This window comes from Callorhinus ursinus, unplaced genomic scaffold (assembly GCF_003265705.2).
Source record: "Callorhinus ursinus isolate GAN/ISIS: 27379988/994484 unplaced genomic scaffold, GSC_fseal_2.0 scaffold4, whole genome shotgun sequence".
In the NCBI taxonomy this organism is placed as follows: Eukaryota; Metazoa; Chordata; class Mammalia; order Carnivora; family Otariidae; genus Callorhinus; species Callorhinus ursinus.
Genome location: NW_027397066.1, coordinates 56863627 through 56885279, shown reverse-complemented (window position 1 = coordinate 56885279; position 21653 = coordinate 56863627). Strand labels below are relative to the sequence as shown.

The 21653-nt window shown below is 38.7% G+C and overlaps 1 protein-coding gene across 8 annotated transcripts in view; it reads right to left on the bottom strand.

Annotated features, from left to right (window-relative positions):
* The window catches only part of SLC4A4 (solute carrier family 4 member 4), a 335807-nt gene that overhangs the window by 47025 nt on the left and 267129 nt on the right, over window positions 1–21653 (bottom strand). For all 8 annotated transcript variants that reach the window (XM_073891772.1, XM_073891773.1, XM_073891770.1 and 5 more), the window contains one exon: window positions 3881–4072. In XM_073891772.1, the coding sequence (XP_073747873.1) occupies window positions 3881–4072 (192 nt within the window). The remainder of the gene's footprint in view (window positions 1–3880; window positions 4073–21653) is intronic.

The following is a 21653-nucleotide window of genomic DNA, read 5'->3' as shown; positions in this document are numbered from 1 at the left end:
ATGGGCCTGTGCGGTCTGCAGTAGGTTCCCTTGCTCTCCAGCTGGGTTAGGCCTGGAGCAGCCAGGGCAGGCTATCAGAGGAAAAGAGAGATCAAAGTACTTATTCCCACAGCTTTATTGCTGTGAGGTTGCCTCACGCTGGCTACATCCCTCCGTCCAAGGTCACAGCAGCTCGCAGGACAGCTTTCTCGAGGCTTTTCTCTTCTTCTGGGTTCCAGCAACTACTCCCCTGGCACAACCTTTGGGCCAGGGATGGACAGTAACAACCCACTGCTACGAGCACTGGACACTACACTTTCCCTTATGGGTTCCCAAAACCTAACTGCACTTTCATAAATAATGCTTTAGTAAACCCCTCAAATCATCTCATCCGAATGTATAATTTGTTTCCTGCTGAGACTGACTGATAGACCAAATATGATTCTGAGATTTTGATCCTGGGTGGCTGTAAGGGTAGATGATATTATTAGCTGAGACAGAGAATACAGGAAGATGAGTATGTTCAAATGTGGAAAGAAAAACCACATTTTGAATTTGCTATGTAACAACTGTGGACCATCCAGAGAGAGAGGTTGGCAGCAGCTGTACGAGGGGACCTGGCATAAAGATGGAGATAAGGATTAATTTTTTGAAATTTGTAACTCTAGATCATTGCTATAAGCTCTAGCTTAAAATGAAGAGTTCTCTTAATTTAGGAGATGGAGTCAGCAAACTGTCTTTAAAATTATCGAACACTCGAGCTTAAAAGGATGTTAATTGTCTTCTAGCTGAGCACTCCTTTTATGGGCGTGGTAACTAAAGTTCACAGTTAGCTCTCAAAGGGCACACTGTTAGTTAATGGCAGGGTTAGCACTAGAATCTACATCTTCTGAGTTCTCACATCTGTGCTTTGTCCACAAAATGCAGCGTCCATTGCTCCTTCACTGCATTCCCCGAGTCAGCAAGGATGGAGTACTGAGTCTGTGTCCAGCCATGTGCTAATTGATGTGAGGAATCATATAGAAGTAAAACAGTTTTCCAGCAGTTTACAGTCTGAATTGACTAACCTACAAATGTTTAGAAATGAGAAGGCAAGAGAGAAATGGCTGGGCAAGCTAAAGGAAAAGAGGGTATTTTGTATGACAAGGGCACTGTCGTCTAGCATTAGCAATTTGAGATTTTAGCGGTTTCATGTGAATGGCTGGTATGAGCGAGGAAGTAGTAACAGTTGGCTTGATTCTTGTCACAGCAATCAAGGATTGTCTAATTTATTCTGTTTAAGCATACAAGTTGTAATTGTAGAACATAATATGTAAGCATAAGAATCTATAAACCTATTGGTCTCTATCTAGAGAGACCACCCTTCTAAATGACAGCTTAAATCCAAACATATTTTGGCAAATGAGAGAGCAAAAAAGATGTTATTACTTGTGTATTATGAATTTATGTATGTATTGCTATTATTCAGCTGTAAATATAAAGTGAGTAAGAGAGATGACAGTCTGAAAGCCTATACACCTCAACATTGCTCCTTAGAAATCACATATATTTTCTCCTCTCTGTTTATCTTATGATTGCTATATACAATTCTAAATTATGCTGAGAAACCTCTTCGTAGGAATTGCAACTGGAATACTATCATTATTCCATTTTCATATGCTCATGACTTGCTCAGCAGCACTTATCAACATTGAGAAATGACCTGCTTGGGCTCTTATAAGGGGAAAATTCTTTTAAGTCTGAAGAGCTGTTATCAATTTGGGAGTTCTTGCTGGAAGAAAAAGGTGATGCCTACATAGGCAGTTGAAATGATCTCTATTCATCTTAAGGTTGAAACTAGTTTATTTTGTAAATTACAACTTAACAATTGCTTCACACATTTTCTACTTTTCACCTGCTATGTCTATATAATAATTTCAGACTTTCGCAAGTAGGAGAGATCAAAAGGGTGATAATTCCCAAGATGTGAGCCAAAATAAAAAAAAAGAGAGAGAGAGAGAGACAGAGAGAGAGAGAGAAAGAAGTCTAATGAATTAAAAACTAAGAAGGAAAAACCTCAATAGGGAAGAAGAATCATCCTCAAAGACATTTACCTAAGGCATCTGGCCTACACAAAACTCGTACCATTGAAGAGATGGATTAAGTAAGCACATTTCTCTGTGTGTGAACTGGTGTTACAAGCTCAAATATCTTCAGGGATGGGCAGTTAATCTGAACGTACAGAGCAGCCAAATCTTAGACAATAGAGAGTTATGAGGACAATAACTATCTGAAAAGTACAGGTTCCATCTAAGGCCTCAAGTGTGTGCGTGTGTGTGTGTGTGCACGCATGCACGCAAGTGTGTGTGTGTGTGTGTGTGTGTGTTTACACACTATGGTCTAAACAAAGAATGGCTGTAGGCTGAATTCTGCCTGTTGACCACCAATTTGGGATGCCTGTTTTAGACACATTAAGTTGAATACTTCTTTCTACATTTTACTTTGTAAAAATTTTTTATTCCTTGGCCCAGCTAGTTTGGGACATCTCATTATTGCTATGGTCTCAGTGCTGTGTCCCCCTCAAATTCTTATATTGAGATCCTAACCCTCCAGAAAGATTGTATCAGGAGGTGGTGCCTTCGGGAGGTGCTTATTAGGTCATAAGGGTGGAGCCTTCCTGAATAAGATTAGTGGTTTTCTAAAAGAGGACCTACGGCGAGCCCTAACCCTTCCTCCATGCTTGGACACAGTGAAAAGGCACTGGCTATGAGCCAGGAGGAGGGCCCTGACCCAAACTTGCTGGTACCTGACCTCGGACTTCCCAGCCTCCAGAACCATGAGAAATAAATTTCTGTGGCTTATAAGCCACTTAGTCTATGGTATTTTGTTATAGCAGCCCAAACAGACTAAAAACAATTATCAATCCTTCCCTTTATGTTCAATTTTATAAGAAAAATCACTTTTTATAAGAACAAGTAAAAAAATTTCCTCAGTGTGAATATATTATGTTTCATTCTGTAGGACATGAAAGAAAGTAATTTCAGCAACTCTATCTCATGTCTTCTAAAGTCTTTCCACTCCTTCCACATAAAACACAAGGGTAGAAATTTCATGAGATTCTAGCTGCAAAGAGCAGCTCATTGATAAAAATCAGGTATAATCAAGATTACCTAAGAAATACTGACATCCTAAACACTGAGAACTGAACTGCAAAGCAAAGGATTATCTTAGTTTCACTCTGCAGGTAAAAAAACAAAACGCCATTAACTAAATGTTGCTCTTATCTTGTAGTCTCTCCATGAACCACAGTTTTGACTTTACGTTCACCCAAGCATATTAGTGGAAGACAGGATGTCTGCACAACCCAGCTCAATTATCTGTTTTTCTGTTCTATGGTATTCATCACTATGGGAAGGAAATTTTGGCTCAGATGACACTCCTATCTTATACCAATACTGGTGTAACAACACAGTTTAAGTTTATTCCCAAAGCCCATAATTCAACTACGAAATTACCACATGTACAGCTCATGAATTAGAAATTCTACATCAAAATTTCTTGCTAATATAAAGAGCTTTTGCTTATGTACTTTAAAACTATGGATTTAAAAAGGTCTTTTTCTTACTCATGCATTTTTAGATACTAGAATACATCCCACCTTTTCCCTCCATACAGTAAGAATTATGATAGAATTTATGACAGAATTATGTGAGCAAAATCTTTGGAAGGCTTTTCAAAGCTGCACTTCAATTTAGTTAAAAATACATAATACACACATGAACAAAGACTGGAAATCAATTTTTAAATGCACAAAATTGTATTGTGAGAGCTGAATCACAGGTGACTTTTTCATTCTGTAACACTGTATTATTGTTGATACAGTATAAATTTAGTGAAAGTTATTTAAAGCTTAGGTACTTACCGTGGTTGGAAAATAACGGCTAGTTTTGAATTTTTTCAGAGCCATAGAAGAGGTGTAGGTGCCCAAGAAGAGGATGAAAGACATGAGGGTGATATCAGGAACAAAATCACAGTTGTTCCCCACGAGCTTTCCTCCATATTTCAAACACTTCTTCGTTGACAAAATTGCCCAGTCAAAGGTAGCATTATGGTACTGAAGAAGAAAAACACAAAAATTTTTCTAGGGAACACCAAGGCATCAAAAGTAGCATTTGATATTTGATGGGCTATGTAGGGATTAGGCTAAAAGTCTCTGCTGAACAGCTGGTGGGTAACCACTGGAGGGTGAAACTTGATGAAGTGTTAATGGAATAACAGGTACGGGAGGCCAGGAGGCTAGCAATTATTGAAAATACAATGGAAATGATGCAATCTGTTACCTAATTTGAGCTACAGTCCTACAATCATCCATTTGTTCAACAGAAACAAACCACAAAGTCCTTCTTTCCTGTCAACCTTCCTGAGAGTAAACTGAGACACACTACTATCCATAATGTGAGACTCTCTAAAACACCCTTGTTGTTCAAAAAGTACTTACTTTCTCAGTGCACGACTTCTTTGGACTCAAGCTGATGGCCCTATGGTCAATGCTCTCTAAAAGTTTTACTAGGCTAACCATGAATTTACCCAGCACTTTCACAGAACAGCTATTTCTTTTCTAAACAACTAGAGAATCGTGGTTTAAGAAATTAAGCTGTCAAAATGCTGATGGTCCCTGCGTTTTCAATTGCATATCCTAATAAAATACAGCTTTTTTGTTGTTGTTGGCTCCAGGTCAGCTTCATGAGTAGTCAGTGCTAGAATTCGCTGTAATGGGCTATGGATTTGTGTGGGGGATATCTAATCTAGCCCTGTGTTACACGACTTCAAGCTCATGGGTCAATTTTCAGATTTTCTTCTATCTCATGAATTGTTTTCATGTTGTCAGTACTTCTTGATAGCAGCTAACTCCTGTTCCTATTTTCTGTTTCTAATATGCAGGAGACTCTTTTTGCTAGCACAGTGGGTAAGGCCAGGGCACTCATCCCCTAGCTGCTCGGAGTTTTAGCTGCCGCCAGCTCACACCTGCCTCCTTCTCTAGAGAACTGCCTTCAGTCACATAAGAGCTAACTCACCTAAAATGTGATGCCCTCTTGCAGCCACTTACGCAACACTAATGGGGTGCTGACTACATTTCCCCTAAGTATGTTGAAAATCTTACATGATGATGTTTAGGAGGTGATTTGGTCATGAGAATGGAGCCTTGATGACTGAGTTTCATGTCCCTATAAAACAGACCCCAGAAAGCTCCCTTGTCTCATCTACCATACAAAGATGCAATGAGAAGGCGGCTATCTATGAACCAGGAAGTGGGTCCTCATCAGACACTCAAACTGCCAGCACCTTGGTCTTGGACTTCCTCTTGGGTCCAGAGCTAATGAGTATGTCATGTGTTAACAGAAGAGTTCTTTGAGAATACCTTGCAAATAAATATGGAAAGATAAACTTCTCCTGTCCTTTGGGGCAAGAGTTCTACCTCATACCAAACACATCATCAATATCCTTTACTACTCAATGAATTCTCTTGATGTAAGTAACCTAGTCATAAAAGAAGATCACACAGGTAAAAGAAGGATTTCTGACTAGAAAGAGTCATATTATTATAGAGCTCAAAAGATAAAGTGCTTACATAAGTCAATGAAAAAAAATAAAATCTAGATCTTTCCCTGAAATATTTTTTTCTGTATTAGTTTCAACTTATAAACAGCTGAATTACATAATTATTCTTTTATCAAACTCTTCTTCTGAGGGGTGATTAATCATGTCTCATTTTTTTTCAGATTTCTGCATATGGATGTTTTTAGCAGAACACATTTAAAGTTTAGAGGTCATGATAGGTAACAGATTTCTTTTTCAGATCAGCAAAAATTTACCATAATATCACTTCAGCACTTTAATATCAGCAGATTCCTTCTTTATAACCCAAAGAAGTAAGCTGTGTTAAGACAATCCCAACAGGCAATTTTTATTGATTTTCTTACAGATTCAGGGTGAGGCGAAAAACAATACACACATACATAAAAATGATAGATATGCTTTCTCATTTACATCAACCTAAAATGCCAATATCACTATTTTGTAAGCCTCAAGTGATTTTTTGTATTGCTATACAGACAATTTAGCTTCCAAACCATCTAAGGGCTTTAACATAAAAACCTCAGGCAGCGTGCATAGACATCCCAGAATGTATGTACACGAAGTTTCCCACGCCCATAAAAGTTTAACTCTAGCAAATAAATAATTCTATTTAAATATCACTGAAGAGGCATCTATATTATTTGTGTTATTTCAGTGTTATTATTCCATATAAGCTGATATCAATGAAGATTAGCTTCACAGGACTTTAGGTAGCATTCATATCACAAACTAAACATTAAGACAAAGCATGGTTCATCTATTAATGGTGTGTCTATGCAAGTATAAAAAGTAGAGTTTTAGATAATTAGCTAATAATTTAATTGTCACAGATCTAATTTATAATAAATTTTTACCCCAATATATCTCATTTTGTTATCTATGAAACAGAAACTTTTGGGTACAAATGATATTTTTTACTTCAGAGATCCATTCTGCTTTGCCTATGTAAAGGGAACATAAAAAAAGAAACTGTACAGATTATAGTTACCACTTGCTATAACCCAGTAGTTTTCAAATTTTAATTATCAGTGAAATATTTCTTCATGTAAAATCTACCCGAAACCCCAATATTTAACACTGATAAAACTGAGCTATTCTGTGCTATGTAGTTAAGAGGCATTGAGCTTCTCTCTCTCAATACCCCTGATCCACCTCAAGGCAGACACTGAGTTACCTCTCTGGAATCCTAGCTTAGTCCGAGGGGAACATTGCTTTAAAAACAATGCTGTCTTATTAAAAGTTCTCTATCTCTGGGGCGCCTGGGTGGCTCAGTCGGTTAAGCATCTGCCTTCAGCTCAGGTCATGATCTCAGGATCCTGGGATCGAGCCTTGCATTGGGCTCCCTGCTCAGCGGGGAGTCTGCTTCTCCCTCTCCCTCTGTCCCTCCTTACCCCCGACCTGTGCTCTCTTTCTCTCTCAAATAAATAAAATCTTCTATAAATAAATAAATAAATATTATCTATATCTATCACTTGTAAGTTATCTAAAATTGCCATGATTGGTTTAATCCAAGACTGAACAAACTATATCCTACAGGCCAAATTCAGCCTGGCCCCGGTTTTCATAAATAAGGTTTTATTGAGACATAATCATGCTCATTTCTTTACATAACATTCATTATTGTATTTGTGCTAGAACTACAGTGTTGAGTAATTTCAACAAAGACCAGATAGCTGACCCATAAGTGCTAAAATATATACTCTCTGGTCCTTTACAGAAAAAGTTTGTCTGCCTTGGTTTAATTTCTTATCTAAGACTCCTATATTACTTTCTATTATCCTTTTAAATAAAATCTTCATGCTTCATTCATACTAGTACATTCCACATTTTTGTTTGATGACCTTTTATACTTACATTATTATTTCATGGGTAGTGTTTTTGATACTGGTTGAGTCACTGTAAACAGTTTTGGTTTTGATCATTTATATTTTCAAATTGTGGTAAGTCATAGAAAAAGCAAAAAGATGGAAATGATTCTTTCTCAGGTTCACACAACTCCCACAGAATTTATCTGAAGTAAATACTGAACATATATCAAAACAGCAGACTGGGAAAACACCCTCATGGGCTTCAATCTCAGCTCTACCACTCTTCCAATTAAATAATTGGAAAACAGAAAAAAAGTAACTTCACTTTCCTGTGCAAGTGTCAATAAGACTTTTCACTTACATGGCTGAAAAAGAGGACCATGAAGGTCACTATGATCACAGTACAGAACAGTACTCTTCACATGCAAACCACTCCGATTATCACTCAGGACATCATGGTGGAAAATGTACACCAAGTAACACTGGCTCCTAAAAGAGGGCAATCCTGGGTTGGACATATCCAGCACAGATGTTAAGTGACCTAAAGAAAGAAATCCCTGAGTCCCCTGAAATATCACATAAGATACTATGTGCGTGAGTATATATCTGGGAAAAGCAACCACAGATTTCATTAGAACCTCAAAGGAAGCAGTGATACAAAGAAGCTTTAGAAGCACTGCTCGGGTGCTGTCATAAGTGAGATTATTCCATCCTCATAGTACAACATTCTCTTTGTATGTCAACCACACTCCAGTTTTCATTTACTCTAAGAGCAAAGTCACGATCACAAAACTGACGATGATTTGTTAACTCATCAGCAAATGTTCTCCAAATAAAATAAAATTTGTTTTGTAACTACTTCTTGGTAAACTACATCCCTGTTTGAATCCTCATGGGCATTTTAAATTTAACATGTCCAAAACTAATTTCTGATTCCTCCTTAAATCCTGTTCCCCTAGGATCTTCACCATCTCTGTTAATAGCAACTTCATCCTTCTAGATTCTAAAAGCAAAAAACCTCGAAGTCATTGTTAATTCCTCTCTTTCTCACATGTCACATTATGGCAAAAATGATCTCAACATACATCCAAAATTAGGGGTGCCTGGCTGGCTCAGTTAGTGGAACATGTGACTCTTGATCTCAGGGTTGTAGGTTCCAGCTCCAGCTGTTACCATTATCATTAAGCCACCATTATCTCCCCTGGGCTTAATTCAGGAGCCTTTTATATCTCACAGCTTCTGTCCTTTATTCCTTATAGGTGATTCTTACTCCTCTGTGGCTTTGATCTTTATTTCCTATACAGAATTCTATACATCATAATTTACTACTTATGTCAAAAGTCTAAGAACAGAACAAAAGGGAACAATCTCAGAAGTCCCTTCTGTCTGTCAGAATTCTCAGAGCACATTATCTCTATTTCCCATGACGCTTACAACGTTCCATTGCAAGAATACTGTGGCCCTGCTGCCCAGAGAGATGTCTAATTGGTCTGGAGACCTGGATCTAGAAGAGATGTCAGATGTGAAGATGTCAACTTAGGGGAAGGAAAAGAGTGTAAAACATCTAAGGTACCCACAACAAAGTGAAGATACCACAAAAGATTATGAATATACCATGAGAGTGATGGGTAAAAGGAAAGGTACCTAAGAATGTTGAAAATCAAGGGAGGAGGAAAGGGTCATATGTGGAGGAGAACTGAGAAGGTCTAGTGTTGCCAAGATGATGAGGGATGAAGACAGCAAAATCCATTGTGGTTTTTTTTCTCTTAAATTTAACACGTTCACAACTAACTCCTAATACTGAATACTCCTAATATTAAATACTAGAGGGAGAGCCAAAGGACAGAACTGAGTTGAGAAATAAGTGAGGATGAAAAAATTGAAAAGGCTACCCAGACTATTTTTCCAAAAAATACAGTAGCAAAAGGCTGGGCTAGAATATGTGAGCACTACAAGATCAAGGCAAGTTCTTTAGGGCTGATGAAGACTTCTGCAGCGTTTGTGGTGGATGAGAAAGAGCCCGGCTATGGGGACGGAAGGAGGGAGGGCATGCTGGAAAAAAACAAGAACGGGGAAAGGAAGGTGAAAGATTAAATGAGAGAGAGACTGACTAGGGCTTTGGCAATTCTTTGCACCAGGGATGGGTAAAGGCTAGAAATGACAGAAGTATAGAGCCTGCAGACCAAAGGGACTGTGTGTCACTAAAAAATAAGAAAGAAGAACCGACCAAGACAGAGGCAGGGTTTAACTTACAATACATCAGGCTCCCAAAGAAATTTTAGTTAACTGAAATCATTCATCAAGATCCAACTGTTTGACATATTCAAGGACGATATCTACCAATTTATCTACCCTTTTTATCTGGAGAACAAAAGTGAAGTAAAATAAACTTTAAACTGTAACTTGCCAGATAAAGGGAGGAGTTAAGATGGCGGAGTGTTTGGGGGACCCTAGGCTTGCCTGGTCCCTCGAACACAGCTATATCAACATCAAATCATTTTGAACAACTAGGAAATCGATGTGAGGATTAAGAAAAGAATCTGCACAAGTGGAGGGAGAGAACCTGGCAGATGCGACGTTTGGAGCTGTGAATTGCCGGAGAGAAAAGTTGTGGTGCCGCCAAAGATAGGGAGCACTTTTCATGGAGTGAAGTTGTGGAGAGAGGGAGAGAGCGGGAGAGGGAGCAGTGCATAGGGTTTGCACAACATGCTGTGGTGAGGGGATCCATTGGGTTGCCCTGGGAGAGATCGTGCCCCTTCCTTTTTTTTTTTTTTTTTAAGATTTTATTTATTTTTTGAGAGAGAGAAAGAGAAAGAGCACGAGCAAGGGGAAGGGACAGAGGGAGAAGCAGACTCCCCACTGAGCAGGGAGCGCAATATGGGACTCAACCCCAGGACCCTAGGATCATGACCTGAGCTGAAGGCAGCCACTTAACTGACTGAGCTGATCACGCCCCTTCCTGGAGTACATTTGGAAGAGGGTATATTGCCTCTCCAAGGACAAAAGGCCTGCTGGGAGCCTTTGAGCAGCCGTTCAACAGTAGGGGACAGAGTTACGCAGAGAGGGCAGATAACCTGGTCCCAGCTTTTCACTGATCGTCACAACAGACTCCAGCCACCGTGTGTGTGCACCATGGGATTGCTTTTCTGGGACAGAACAGTGCCGGCTGCAGCACTGTGAGGCTCTCCTCCAGGGCAGGCGAGTGGGTCCATGCCTTGCTATGCCCTTTAAGATTTGGAGTTTTGAATCCCAGCCACTGGCCAGAGATAAAACACAGGAGAACTGTGGTGCCAGCCATGTCAATGGCCCGGGCATGGACAGGTTGACGGCAGGGATCTGATAAAAGTCTGGGACACAGGAGGGGAAACTGTTCCCTTTCCTTTGAGGGCCTCCTGAACAGCAGCAGCCACAGGTTCCCGTCCCCAGGGACGAAGGGGGGGGTGATGTCATCTTCCAATCCCCCACCCCTCACCAGCACAGTTAGATTTCAGAGAGAAACACAGCAGCTCAGTGGAGGCTGGAGTCACTTATGCCAAACTCTGCACACACTGCACTCAGCAGGGGCATCTTTACCAGGGCAGTTCTGACTGTGAGCCTGCACAGTGGGCCTCTCTCCCAGAGGACCAACACAGGCCACCCGCATGCACCAAGTCTACTGATTACAGAATGCTCCAAAGCATCAGCTTCAGTTCTGGTGAAAATAGGACCAGGCTTTCTTTTCTTTCTTTTTTTTTTTTTCTTTTTTCTTTGGTATTAGGATTATAGTTTTTTGTTCATCTGTTTGCTTTTTTTGGTTCCTTTTCCTTTTCTCTTTTCTTAGATCAGGACTTTTTTTTTAAAATCAGGCTTATTTTAACAAGCAAATCAAAGCACACCTAGTTAAAGGTCCAAACATTCCCCAATGCAAGCAAGGTGGAACTCTGTAGGGGACTGACCTGTGGGAAAGAGCAGTCAAAACAGAGCAGCAGAGTGCACACAGCGTACACCAGAAATACTTCCTGAAGAGCCAGGCCCTGGACAGTATATGACACCTTCTTAATATGGCATTACTCCCAGGAGCAGAAAACATAACAAGCTTTCATAATATGCAAAAGACAGAAACCTAGACATAGTAACAAGATGGAGGAATTCTCCCCAAAAGGCAGATCAAGAGGAAATCACAGCCAGGGATTTGTTCAAAGCAGATATAAGCAATATATATGAACAAGAATTTAGATCAACAGTCATAGGAATACTAGTTGGGTTTGAAAGAAGCACAGAAGACACCAGAAACCCTGGCTGCAGAGATAAAAGACCTCAAAACTAGTCAGGCCAAAAGAAATGCTATAACTGAGAAGCAAAACCGACTGGATCTAATCACAATGAGGACGAAGAAGTAGAGGACCAAATAGGTGATATAGAAGATAAAATTATGGAAAATAATGAAGCTGAAAAGAAGAGGGAAAGAAAACTATTAGATTACGAATATAGACTTAGGGAATTCAGTGATGCCACAAAGCACAATAATATACGAATATAGACTTAGGGAATTCAGTGATGCCACAAAGCACAATAATATCTGTATTGTAGGAGTCCCAGAAGAAGAAAAATGGGAATAACGGGCAGAAGGTTTATTTGAACAAATTATAGCTGAGACTTTCCCTAATCTGGGGAAGGAAACAGACATTCAAGTCCAAGAGGCACAGAGAACTCCCCTCAAAATCAACAAAAACAGGTCAATGTCACAACACATCATAGTGAAACCTGCAAAGTACAAAGATAAAGAGAGAATTCTGAAAGCACCTAGGGGAAAAAGGTCTTTAACCTACAAGGATAGACACATTAAGACTGCAGCAGACCTGTCCACAGAGACCTGGCAAGCCAGAAAGGAGTGGCATGATGTATTCAACATGCTAAATGGGAAAAATATGCAGCCAAGAATACTTTATCCAGCAAGTCTGTCATTCAGAATAGAAGGAGAGATAAAGAGTTTCCAAGACAAGTAAAAACTAAAGGAGTTTGGAAACACTAAACCAGCTCCGCAAGAAATATTAAAAGGGACCCTTTGAGTGGCAAAGAGAGAAATAGAAACAAAGACTAGAAAGGAACACAGACAATGTACAGAAACAGTGACTTTATAGGTAGTAAAATGGCACTAAATTAATATTTATCAATAATTACTCTGGATGTAAATGGACTCAATGCTCCAATCAAAAGATAGAGGGTATCAGAGTGGATAAAAAAAAACAAAACAAAAACAAGACTCATAGACAGGCTGTGAACAAAAGACTCATTTGAGACCCCCCAAAGACACCTCCAGACTGAAAGTGAGGCGGTGGAGAACCATCTATCATGATAATAGACATCAAAAGAAAGCTGGAGTAGCCATACTTATATCAGACAAACTAGAGTTTAAACCAAAGACTATAACAAGAGATGAAGAAGGGCATTACATCATAATAAAGGGATCTATCGAACAAGAAGATCTAAAACTTGCCAATATTTATGACCCCAACTTGGGAACAGCCACATATATAAACCGATTAATAACAAACTTAAAGAAACACATTGATAATAATACAATAATAGTAGGGGACTTTAACACCCTATTCACAGCAATGGACAGACCATCTAAGCAGAAGATCAACAAGGAAACAAGGGCTTTGAATGACACACTAGACCAGATGGATTTAACACACATATGCAGAGCATTTCATCCTAAAGCAGGAGAATACACATTCTTTTCAAGTGCACATAGGATAACCTCCAGAACAGATCACATACTGGGTCACAAATCAGGCCTCAACAGTACAAAAAGATTGAGATCATACCATGTATATTATCAGACCACAATGCCTTGAAACTTAAAGTCAATCACAAGAAAAAATTTGGAAAAACCACAAATACATGGAGATTAAAGATTAAAGAACATCCTACTAAAGAATGAATGGGTTAACCAGGAAATTAAAGAAAAAATTTAAAAAAATACACGGAAGCAAATGAAAATGAAAACATGACAGAGCAAAATCTTTGGGATTCAGCAAAGGCAGTCATAAGAAGGAAGTATATAGCAATGCAGGCCTTCCTCACGAGCAAGAAAAGTCTCAAGATTACAACCTAACCTTACACCTAAAGGATCTGGAAAAAGAATAGCAAATAAAGCCTAAAACCAACAGAAGAAGGGAAATAATTAAGATTAGAACAGAAATAAATGATATAGAAATTTTTAAAAAGACAAAACTAGGAGACGGTTCTTTGAAAGAATTAACAAAATTGATAAATCCCTAGCCAGACTTATCAAAAAGAAAAGAGAAAGGATCCAAATAAATAAAATCATGAATGAAAGAGGAGAGATCACAACCAACCCTGCAGAAATACAACCAATTATAAGAGACTATTATGAAAAATTATATGCCAACAAATTAGGCAATCGGGAAGAAACGGATAGTTCCTAGAAACATATAAACTACCAAAACTGAAACAGGAAGAAAGAGAAAGTTTGAACAGACCCAGAACCAGCAAAGAAATTGAATCACTAATCAAAAATCTCCCAACAAACCAGAGTCCAGGGCTGGATAGCTTCCCAGGGGAACGCTACCAAACATTTAAAGAAGAATTAATACCTATTCATCTGATGCTGTTCCAAAAAATAGAAAAGGAAGGAAAACTTTCAAACTCTATGAGGCCAGCATTATCTTGATTTCAAAAATTACAAAGACCCCCACTAAATAGGAGAATTACAGACCAATACCCCTGATGAACATGGATGCAAAAATTATCAACAAGATACTAGCTAATCGAATCTAACAGTACATTAAAAGGATTATTCACTGTGATCAAGTGGGATTTATTCCTGGACTGCAGGGGTGGTTCAAAATCCGCAAATCAAACAACGTGATACACAACATTAATAAAAGAAAGGATAAGAACCATATGATCCTCTCAAAAGACATAGAAAAAGCATTTGACAAAATACAGCATCCCTTCTTGATAAAAACCCTCAAGAAAGTAGGGATAGAAGGAACATACCTCAACATCATAAAGGCCATATACAAAAGACCCACAGCTAATATCATCCTCAATGGGGAAAAACTGAGAGCTTTTCCCCTAAGGTCAGGAACACGACAGGGATGTCCACTCTCACTACTGCTGTTCAACATAGTACTGGAAATCCTAGCCTCAGTAATGGGACAACAAAAAGAAATAAAAGGCATCCAAATTGGCAAGGAAGAAGTCAAACTTTCACTCTTTGCAGACGACTTGATACGCTACATAGAAAACCCGAAAGTGTCCATCAAAAAATTGCTAGAAATAATACATGAATTCAGCAAAGCCACAGGATATAAAATCAAGGTACAGAAATCTGTTGTATTTCTATACACCAATAAGGAAGTAGAAGAAGGAGAAATCAAGGAATCAATCCCATTTAAAATTGTACCATAAGATACCTAGGAATAAACCTAACCAAAGAGGTAAAAGATCTACACATGAAAACTACAGACTTAGGAAAGAAATTGAAGAGGATGCAAAGAAATGGGAAAACATTCCATGCTTATGAATTGGAAGAACAAATATTGTTAAAATTTGTCTATACTACCCAAAACAATGTAAATATTCAATGCAATCCCTATAAAAATAACACCAGCATTTTTCACAGAGCTGGAACAAACAATTCTAAAATTTGTATGGAACCAGAAAACACCCTGACTAGCCAAAGTAATATTGAAAATGAAAAGCAAAATGGTGGCATCACAATCTCACACTTCAAGCTATATTACAAAGCTGTAATCATCAAGACAGTATGGTACTGGCACAAAAGCAGACACATAGATCAATGGAACAGAATAGAGAACCCAGAAATGGACCCACAACTGTATGGTTAACTAATCTTTGATAAAGCAGGAAAGAATATCCAATGGAAAAAAGACAGTCTTTTCAAAAAATGGTGTTCGGAAAACTGGACAGTAACATGCAGAAGAATGATACTGGACCACTTTTTTACACCACACACAAAAATAAATTCAAAATGGATGAAAGACCCAAATGTAGGAAAGCATCAAAATCCGACAGGAGAAAACAGGCAGCAACCTCTTTGACCTGGCAATTTCTTACTAGACACGCCTCTGGAGGCATGGGAAACAAAAGCAAAAATGAGCTATTGGGACTTCATCATGATAAAAAGCTTCTGTACAATGAAGGAAACAGTCAACAAAACTAAAAGGCAATGGGTGGAATGGGAGAAGGTATTTGCAAATGACATATCTGATAAAGGATTAGTATCTAAAATATATAAAGAACATATACAACTCAACACCAAAAACAAACAATCCAATTAAAAAATGGGCAGAAGACAGACATTTCTCCAAAGACATTCAGATGGCTAACAGACACATGAAAAGATGCACAACATCACTCAGCATCAGGGAAATACAAACCAAAACCACAATGAGATACAACTTCACACCTGTCAGAATGGCTAAAATTAACAACTCAGGAAACAACAGATATTGGCAAGGATGTGAAGAAAGTGGAACCCTCTTACACTGTTGGTGGGAATGCAAACTGCTGGAAAACAGTATGGAGGTTCCTCAAAAAGTTAAAAATAAAACTACCCTGTGACCCAGCAATTGTGCTACTAGGTATTTATCCAAAGGATACAAAAATGCTGAGTCGAAAGGGCACATGCACCCCAATGTTTATAGCAGCATTATCAACAATACCCAAATTATGTAAAGAGCCCAAACGTCTATCAGCTGATGAACGGATAAAGAAGAGACGGTATATATATATATATATATATATATATATACACACATACACACAACAGAATATTACTCAGTCATCAAGAGGAATGAAATCTGGCCATCTGTAACAATGTGGATGGAACTAGAGTATATTGTGCTAAAAGAAATAAGTCTGTCAGAGAAAGACAAATATATGATTTCATTCATATATAGAATTTAAGAAACAAAACAGATGAACACAGGGGAAGGGAAGGAAAAATAATATAAAAATAGAGGGAGAAAGACCATAAGAGACTCTTAAAAATAGAGAACAAATTGAGGGTTGCTGGAGGGGAGGTAGGTGGGGAGATGGGCTAAACAGATGATGGGCATTAAGGAGGGTACTTGTTGGAATGAGTACTGGGGGTTACACATAAATGAATCACTAAATGCTATTCCTGAAACCAATTCTACACTATATGTTGACTAACTTGAATTTAAATTAAAAAATAGATAAAATGAAATTGCCAGATAAAATATAGGATGCCCAGTTATATCTGAATTTCAGATAAAGTGAATAATATTTTTAGTATAAGTATGACCTATGCAATATATAGGACATATTTATACTAAAAAAATTGTTCATTATTTACCTGAAATTCAAATGTAACTGGAACCCTTCGTTTTTGTTTTGTTTTGTTTGCTAACGCTGGTGAGGCTATTTCAATTACATATAGGCTATTTTGAGTAACAGCAACATGTGGAAAATAGAAAAATGTGGCCAAAAAAACCCAGAAAATGCACTGGGTCCTGATTACATAAAGGAACTAAAATAGTGTTAAGGGAGCAATAAAGAAGAATAAAAAACAATTTTTAAAAGTTTCCTTGGAGAAATAAAATATGTCCACCTAAATATTAACTAATAATGCAAGACAGTAAAAGAAAGTGTCTAAATGAATGGTACAGAGATTAGTAGATTCAGAAAAAGGACTTATCAGTTTCATTCAGCACAGAGAAAACAAAATTTAAGCTAAGCCTTGAAAGAAAGACAGGTCCCTGTAGAACTCTCATACTCCAAAGGGTAGAAAGAAGAGTGTGGCAGGAGAACAAAACTAAAAAAGAATGACAGAGAAAGTAACAAAAGTGAGTGGACGGGGGAATAAAAGTGAGAAGCTTTGGATGTGTATTGCTTTCTGCATTGGCAGAAACCAAGAGGTAAAGCATTAGACAGGGAGATGAGAAAAGATGCTGATTCAGAGACATGCAATGCTTCATTCACTTATCCAAGAAGTCCTTCATTCAAAATTTATTGGACGTTCACCGTGTGGAGAAACTAACAGTGAGTGGACCAGGTGAGCCAAAACAAACTGATGGTGCAAATGGGTAGTAAAAAAAAAAAAAAAAAGCTGTTACGAGAAATGGGACCAAGTTGCTGAGGATCTTAACTGTGGTCAATCTCATGAAAAAGAGACATCAATCTATTTTTCTGGATCTCATTTTCTAGAGAATTATTCTGTTAACACTGAATGGATTTATTTATAAATCTTAAAAGTATAAGATATACTGAAGGATGACTTTAAAAATTTAAAATTCTATAGCATCCTCCCCAAAGACAAAAGTGGGTGACATATATGTGAGAGAGGATGAGCAAAATGTTCATTGAAGCTAGGTGATGTGTATATGGAGGTTCGTTGTACTATTCTCTATATTTTACTGCATGTTTTAAATTTTCCATAATATTTTTAAAAGTAGGAACATGTGGGGCACCTGGGTGGCTCAGTTGGTTAAGCGACTGCCTTCGGCTCACGTCATGATCCTGGAGTCCCGGGATCGAGTCCCACATTGGGCTCCCTGCTCGGCGGGGAGTCTGCTTCTCCCTCTGACTCTCCTCCCTCTCATGCTCTCTGTCTCTCATTCTCTCTCTCTCAAAAAAAATAAATAAATAAAATCTTTAAAAAAAAAACAGTAGGAACATGTGATGTTCAAGGGGATTTAAGGACAGAATGGCACTTGCCTTTCTCAGTAAGAGAAAATCACAAAGATGTTACGCACAAGAAGATTAATATGACATTCTACATCCCATGAAAATGAATGTTAACTCCTAAAATCACCCTGAAGGTACATCAAATCAAAGCACTTTTGCTTACATGTCTGACTGCCAAGCAGAATTTATGAGACTATAATAGTTTTTAGTTCCATGATTAACAACATCTCCATGTAGACATGAAATGCTTCACTGGGTAACCCAATAAGCAAAAAAATAAAATAAAATAAATAAAAATGAAAGATTCCTTATTGCTCTCCTTAGGTATCAACTGGTAAAGTATGTGCCTTTTGAAATATATATAAACAAAGGTAATGCTACAAATAAAAGTCTCAAGGTTAAGTGGTTAATGTACTCATTTAGAGTTTTTCTCCCTGCAGTGAGTAGACCAGACTTGCAGTAATCTGCAATCTTACGTTATCAACTAAAGGATACATTTGAGCTGTAGTCGTCTATAGTTGTACATGTTGTTGTGAAATATCAAAACTAACTGGTTGTTCTACTTGTGATTAAAACAGAAAGTAGAATGAAACTGGACCACTTTCTCACACCACACAAAAAATAAATTCAAAATGGATGAAAGACCCAAATGTAAGACAGAAAACCATCAAAATCCTAGAGGAAAACACAGGGAGTAACCTCTTTGACATTGGCCATAGCAACTTCTTTCTAGTTAGGTCTCCTGAGGCAGGGGAAACAAAATTAAAAATAAACTCTTGGGATCTCATCAAGAGAAAAAGTTTCTGCACAGTGGAGGAAACAAGCAACAAAACTAAAAGGCAATGGGGTGGAACGGGAGAAGATACCTGCAAGTGACCTATCTGATAAAGGGCTAGTGTCCAAAATCTATGAAGAACTTATCAAACTCAACACCCGAAGAACAACCCAATTAAAAATGGGCAGAAAACATGAATATATTTTTCCAAAGAAGACATACAGATGGCTAGCAGACACATGAAAAGATGCTCAACATCACTCAGCATCAGGGAAATACGAATCAAAACCTCAATGAGATATCACCTCACACCTGTCAGAATGGCTAAAATTAACACGTCAGGAAACAACAGATGTTGGCGGGGATGTGGAGAAAGGGGAACCCTCCTACACTGTTGGTGGGAATGCAAGCTGGTGCAGCCACTCTGGAGAACAGTATGGAGGTTCCTCAAAAAGTTAAAAATAGAGCTACCCTATGATTCAGCAATTACGCCACTAGGTATTTACCAAAAGAATACAGAAATACTAATTCAAAGGGATACAGGCACTCCAATGTCTACAGCAGCATTATCTACAATAGCCAAATTATGGAAACAGTCCAAGTATCCATTGACTGATGAATGGACAAGGAAGATGTGTGTGTGTGCGTGTGTGCGTGTGTGCGTGTGTGCGTGTGTGTGTGTGTGCATGTGTGTGTGTGCGTGTGTGTGTGCGTGTGTGTGTGTGTGGAATATTACTCAGTTGTCAAAAAGAATGAAATCTTGCCATTTACGATGACACAGATGGAGTTAGAATGTATTATGCTAAGCAAAGTAAGTCAGTCAGAGAAAGACAAATACCACATGATTTCACTCATGTGGAATTTAAGAAACAAAACAAATGAGCAAAGGGGAATAAAAGAATGGGAAAGCAAGAAACAAACTCTTAACTACAGAGAACAAACTGATGCTCACCGGAGGGGAGGAAGATGGGGATTAAGGAGCACACTTCGTGTGACGAGCACGGGGTGATGTACAGAAGTGTCGAATCACTATACTGTACACCTGAAACCAATATTATACTATATGTTAACTAACTGGAATTTAAATTAAGAAAAAAGAAAAGGTCACTTCCAACCTCTCCAACCAAGCTGGATAAGGTATAAAATCATAGTTTTTAAAAATCCAGCAGAGAGGTGAGGATACAAAGAAACTTAAATAAATTCTAAACAAATTACAAGACCCTCATGGAAGAGAAGGACTCCATGGCTGCCTCGTGTGTGCCAGAGCAGCATATGGAACATGAACCCACTGCAGATGGAGGTATGGAGAAATAAGCCAAATCTTCAATGAGTTTTTAGTGGCTGAATGCACACTGGGGTGACAGATCAGAATTCCAAGGAACCCTAGGCATTTGACTGAGCCTGCATCCATACACCAAACTTTCTCACGGTCTTTGCCAAGTGCACAGGTTGTATATGTAAGGCAGGAGGTTTGATAGGAGAGCTAAGAGAAATCCCCGCTTAGACACAGAGCCCCTACCAAATGTAAGAAAGTCACTCTCCTAAGATGGGAAGCAGGGCAGAAGAGTGCAGGAAAACCCCTCCAAGGCATTCAGGCACTCCTTTAAGAGCTCAGGCATCTGAGCAGTTGGGCAAAGAAAGATCTCCCCTGGCTCAGAAGCTGAGGCATAAAACAAGACAACAAGCATTCCCCATGGGACTTTCTGGGATAATGGCAATGTTCTACATGTACCTTGTTTTGGGTGATGATTACATGAGTCTATAAAATGTCAAAACTCAACGCAATGAGCATGTAAGAACAATGTGTTTTAAAGTATATCTCAAATTTAACAATAATTTTTTTTAAAAAAAGAATCTAATGTGAAAAACAAAAAGGAACTAATCCATTTAATCACCTCCTTGGAAAAGCTTTGATGTTAGACTGTGAAATCTGTCTCTCCCTCTGAGAGCTGCTAAGTGGAAGCCAGAGATCCTAAGACTCATTGTGTCCATACAGTGTGGAGAAGCTGTGGCTGGTCTCAAAGTTTTAGAGGGACCTTTCAAAGAATTCTGTTTGCAGGTTGAAAGGCTATGCCTACCAATAAGTCTACAGGAAAACTGAAAAGGTGAGAGGCATTAAAAACCCAGTGAAGCCAACAATGAATGGAAATAATGGAAAACCTGCCTTTTTATCTTTTTTTAAAAAAGATTTATTTGAGAGAGCGAGAATGAGAGAGAGAGAGTACATGAGAGGGGGGAGGGCTAGAGGGAGAAGCAGGCTCCCCACTGAGCAGGGAGCCGGATGTGGGACTCGATCCAGGGACTCCAGGATCATGACCTGAGCCTAAGGCAGTCACTTAACCAACTGAGCCACCCAGGTGCCCCCTGCCTTTTTATCTTGAGGGATGCTTATTCTAGAGTTCCAGGCAATTGCCCAGTTTTCCTGAAAACACACTACTACTACGAAGAAGAAAAGTTGTCCTCATTCTAATGAAGCTGAAGAGTTAAGCCTTCCCTCCTCTGACAGGGTGTTCTCAGAGCCTTGTGAGAGGGAGCCCTGCTGGTGCCCCAGGGCTGCATGTCACCTTTCCAGCACTTTCTTTCATAATCTAATTACAGCAGAATAAAAGAAATTAAATCCTTGCTGATTGTATGTCCCAGGAAAAGACTGAGGGTAGCAGAGCTAGCATGGCCAAACAGGGAGAGGGCCCAGTTGCCCGTCAGAGCTGTGGCATCCAACTTATTTTCTCCACCAACCTGAGTTATGGTGGCAACATGGCCTAATGGAATGATAAAAATACCTAAACAGA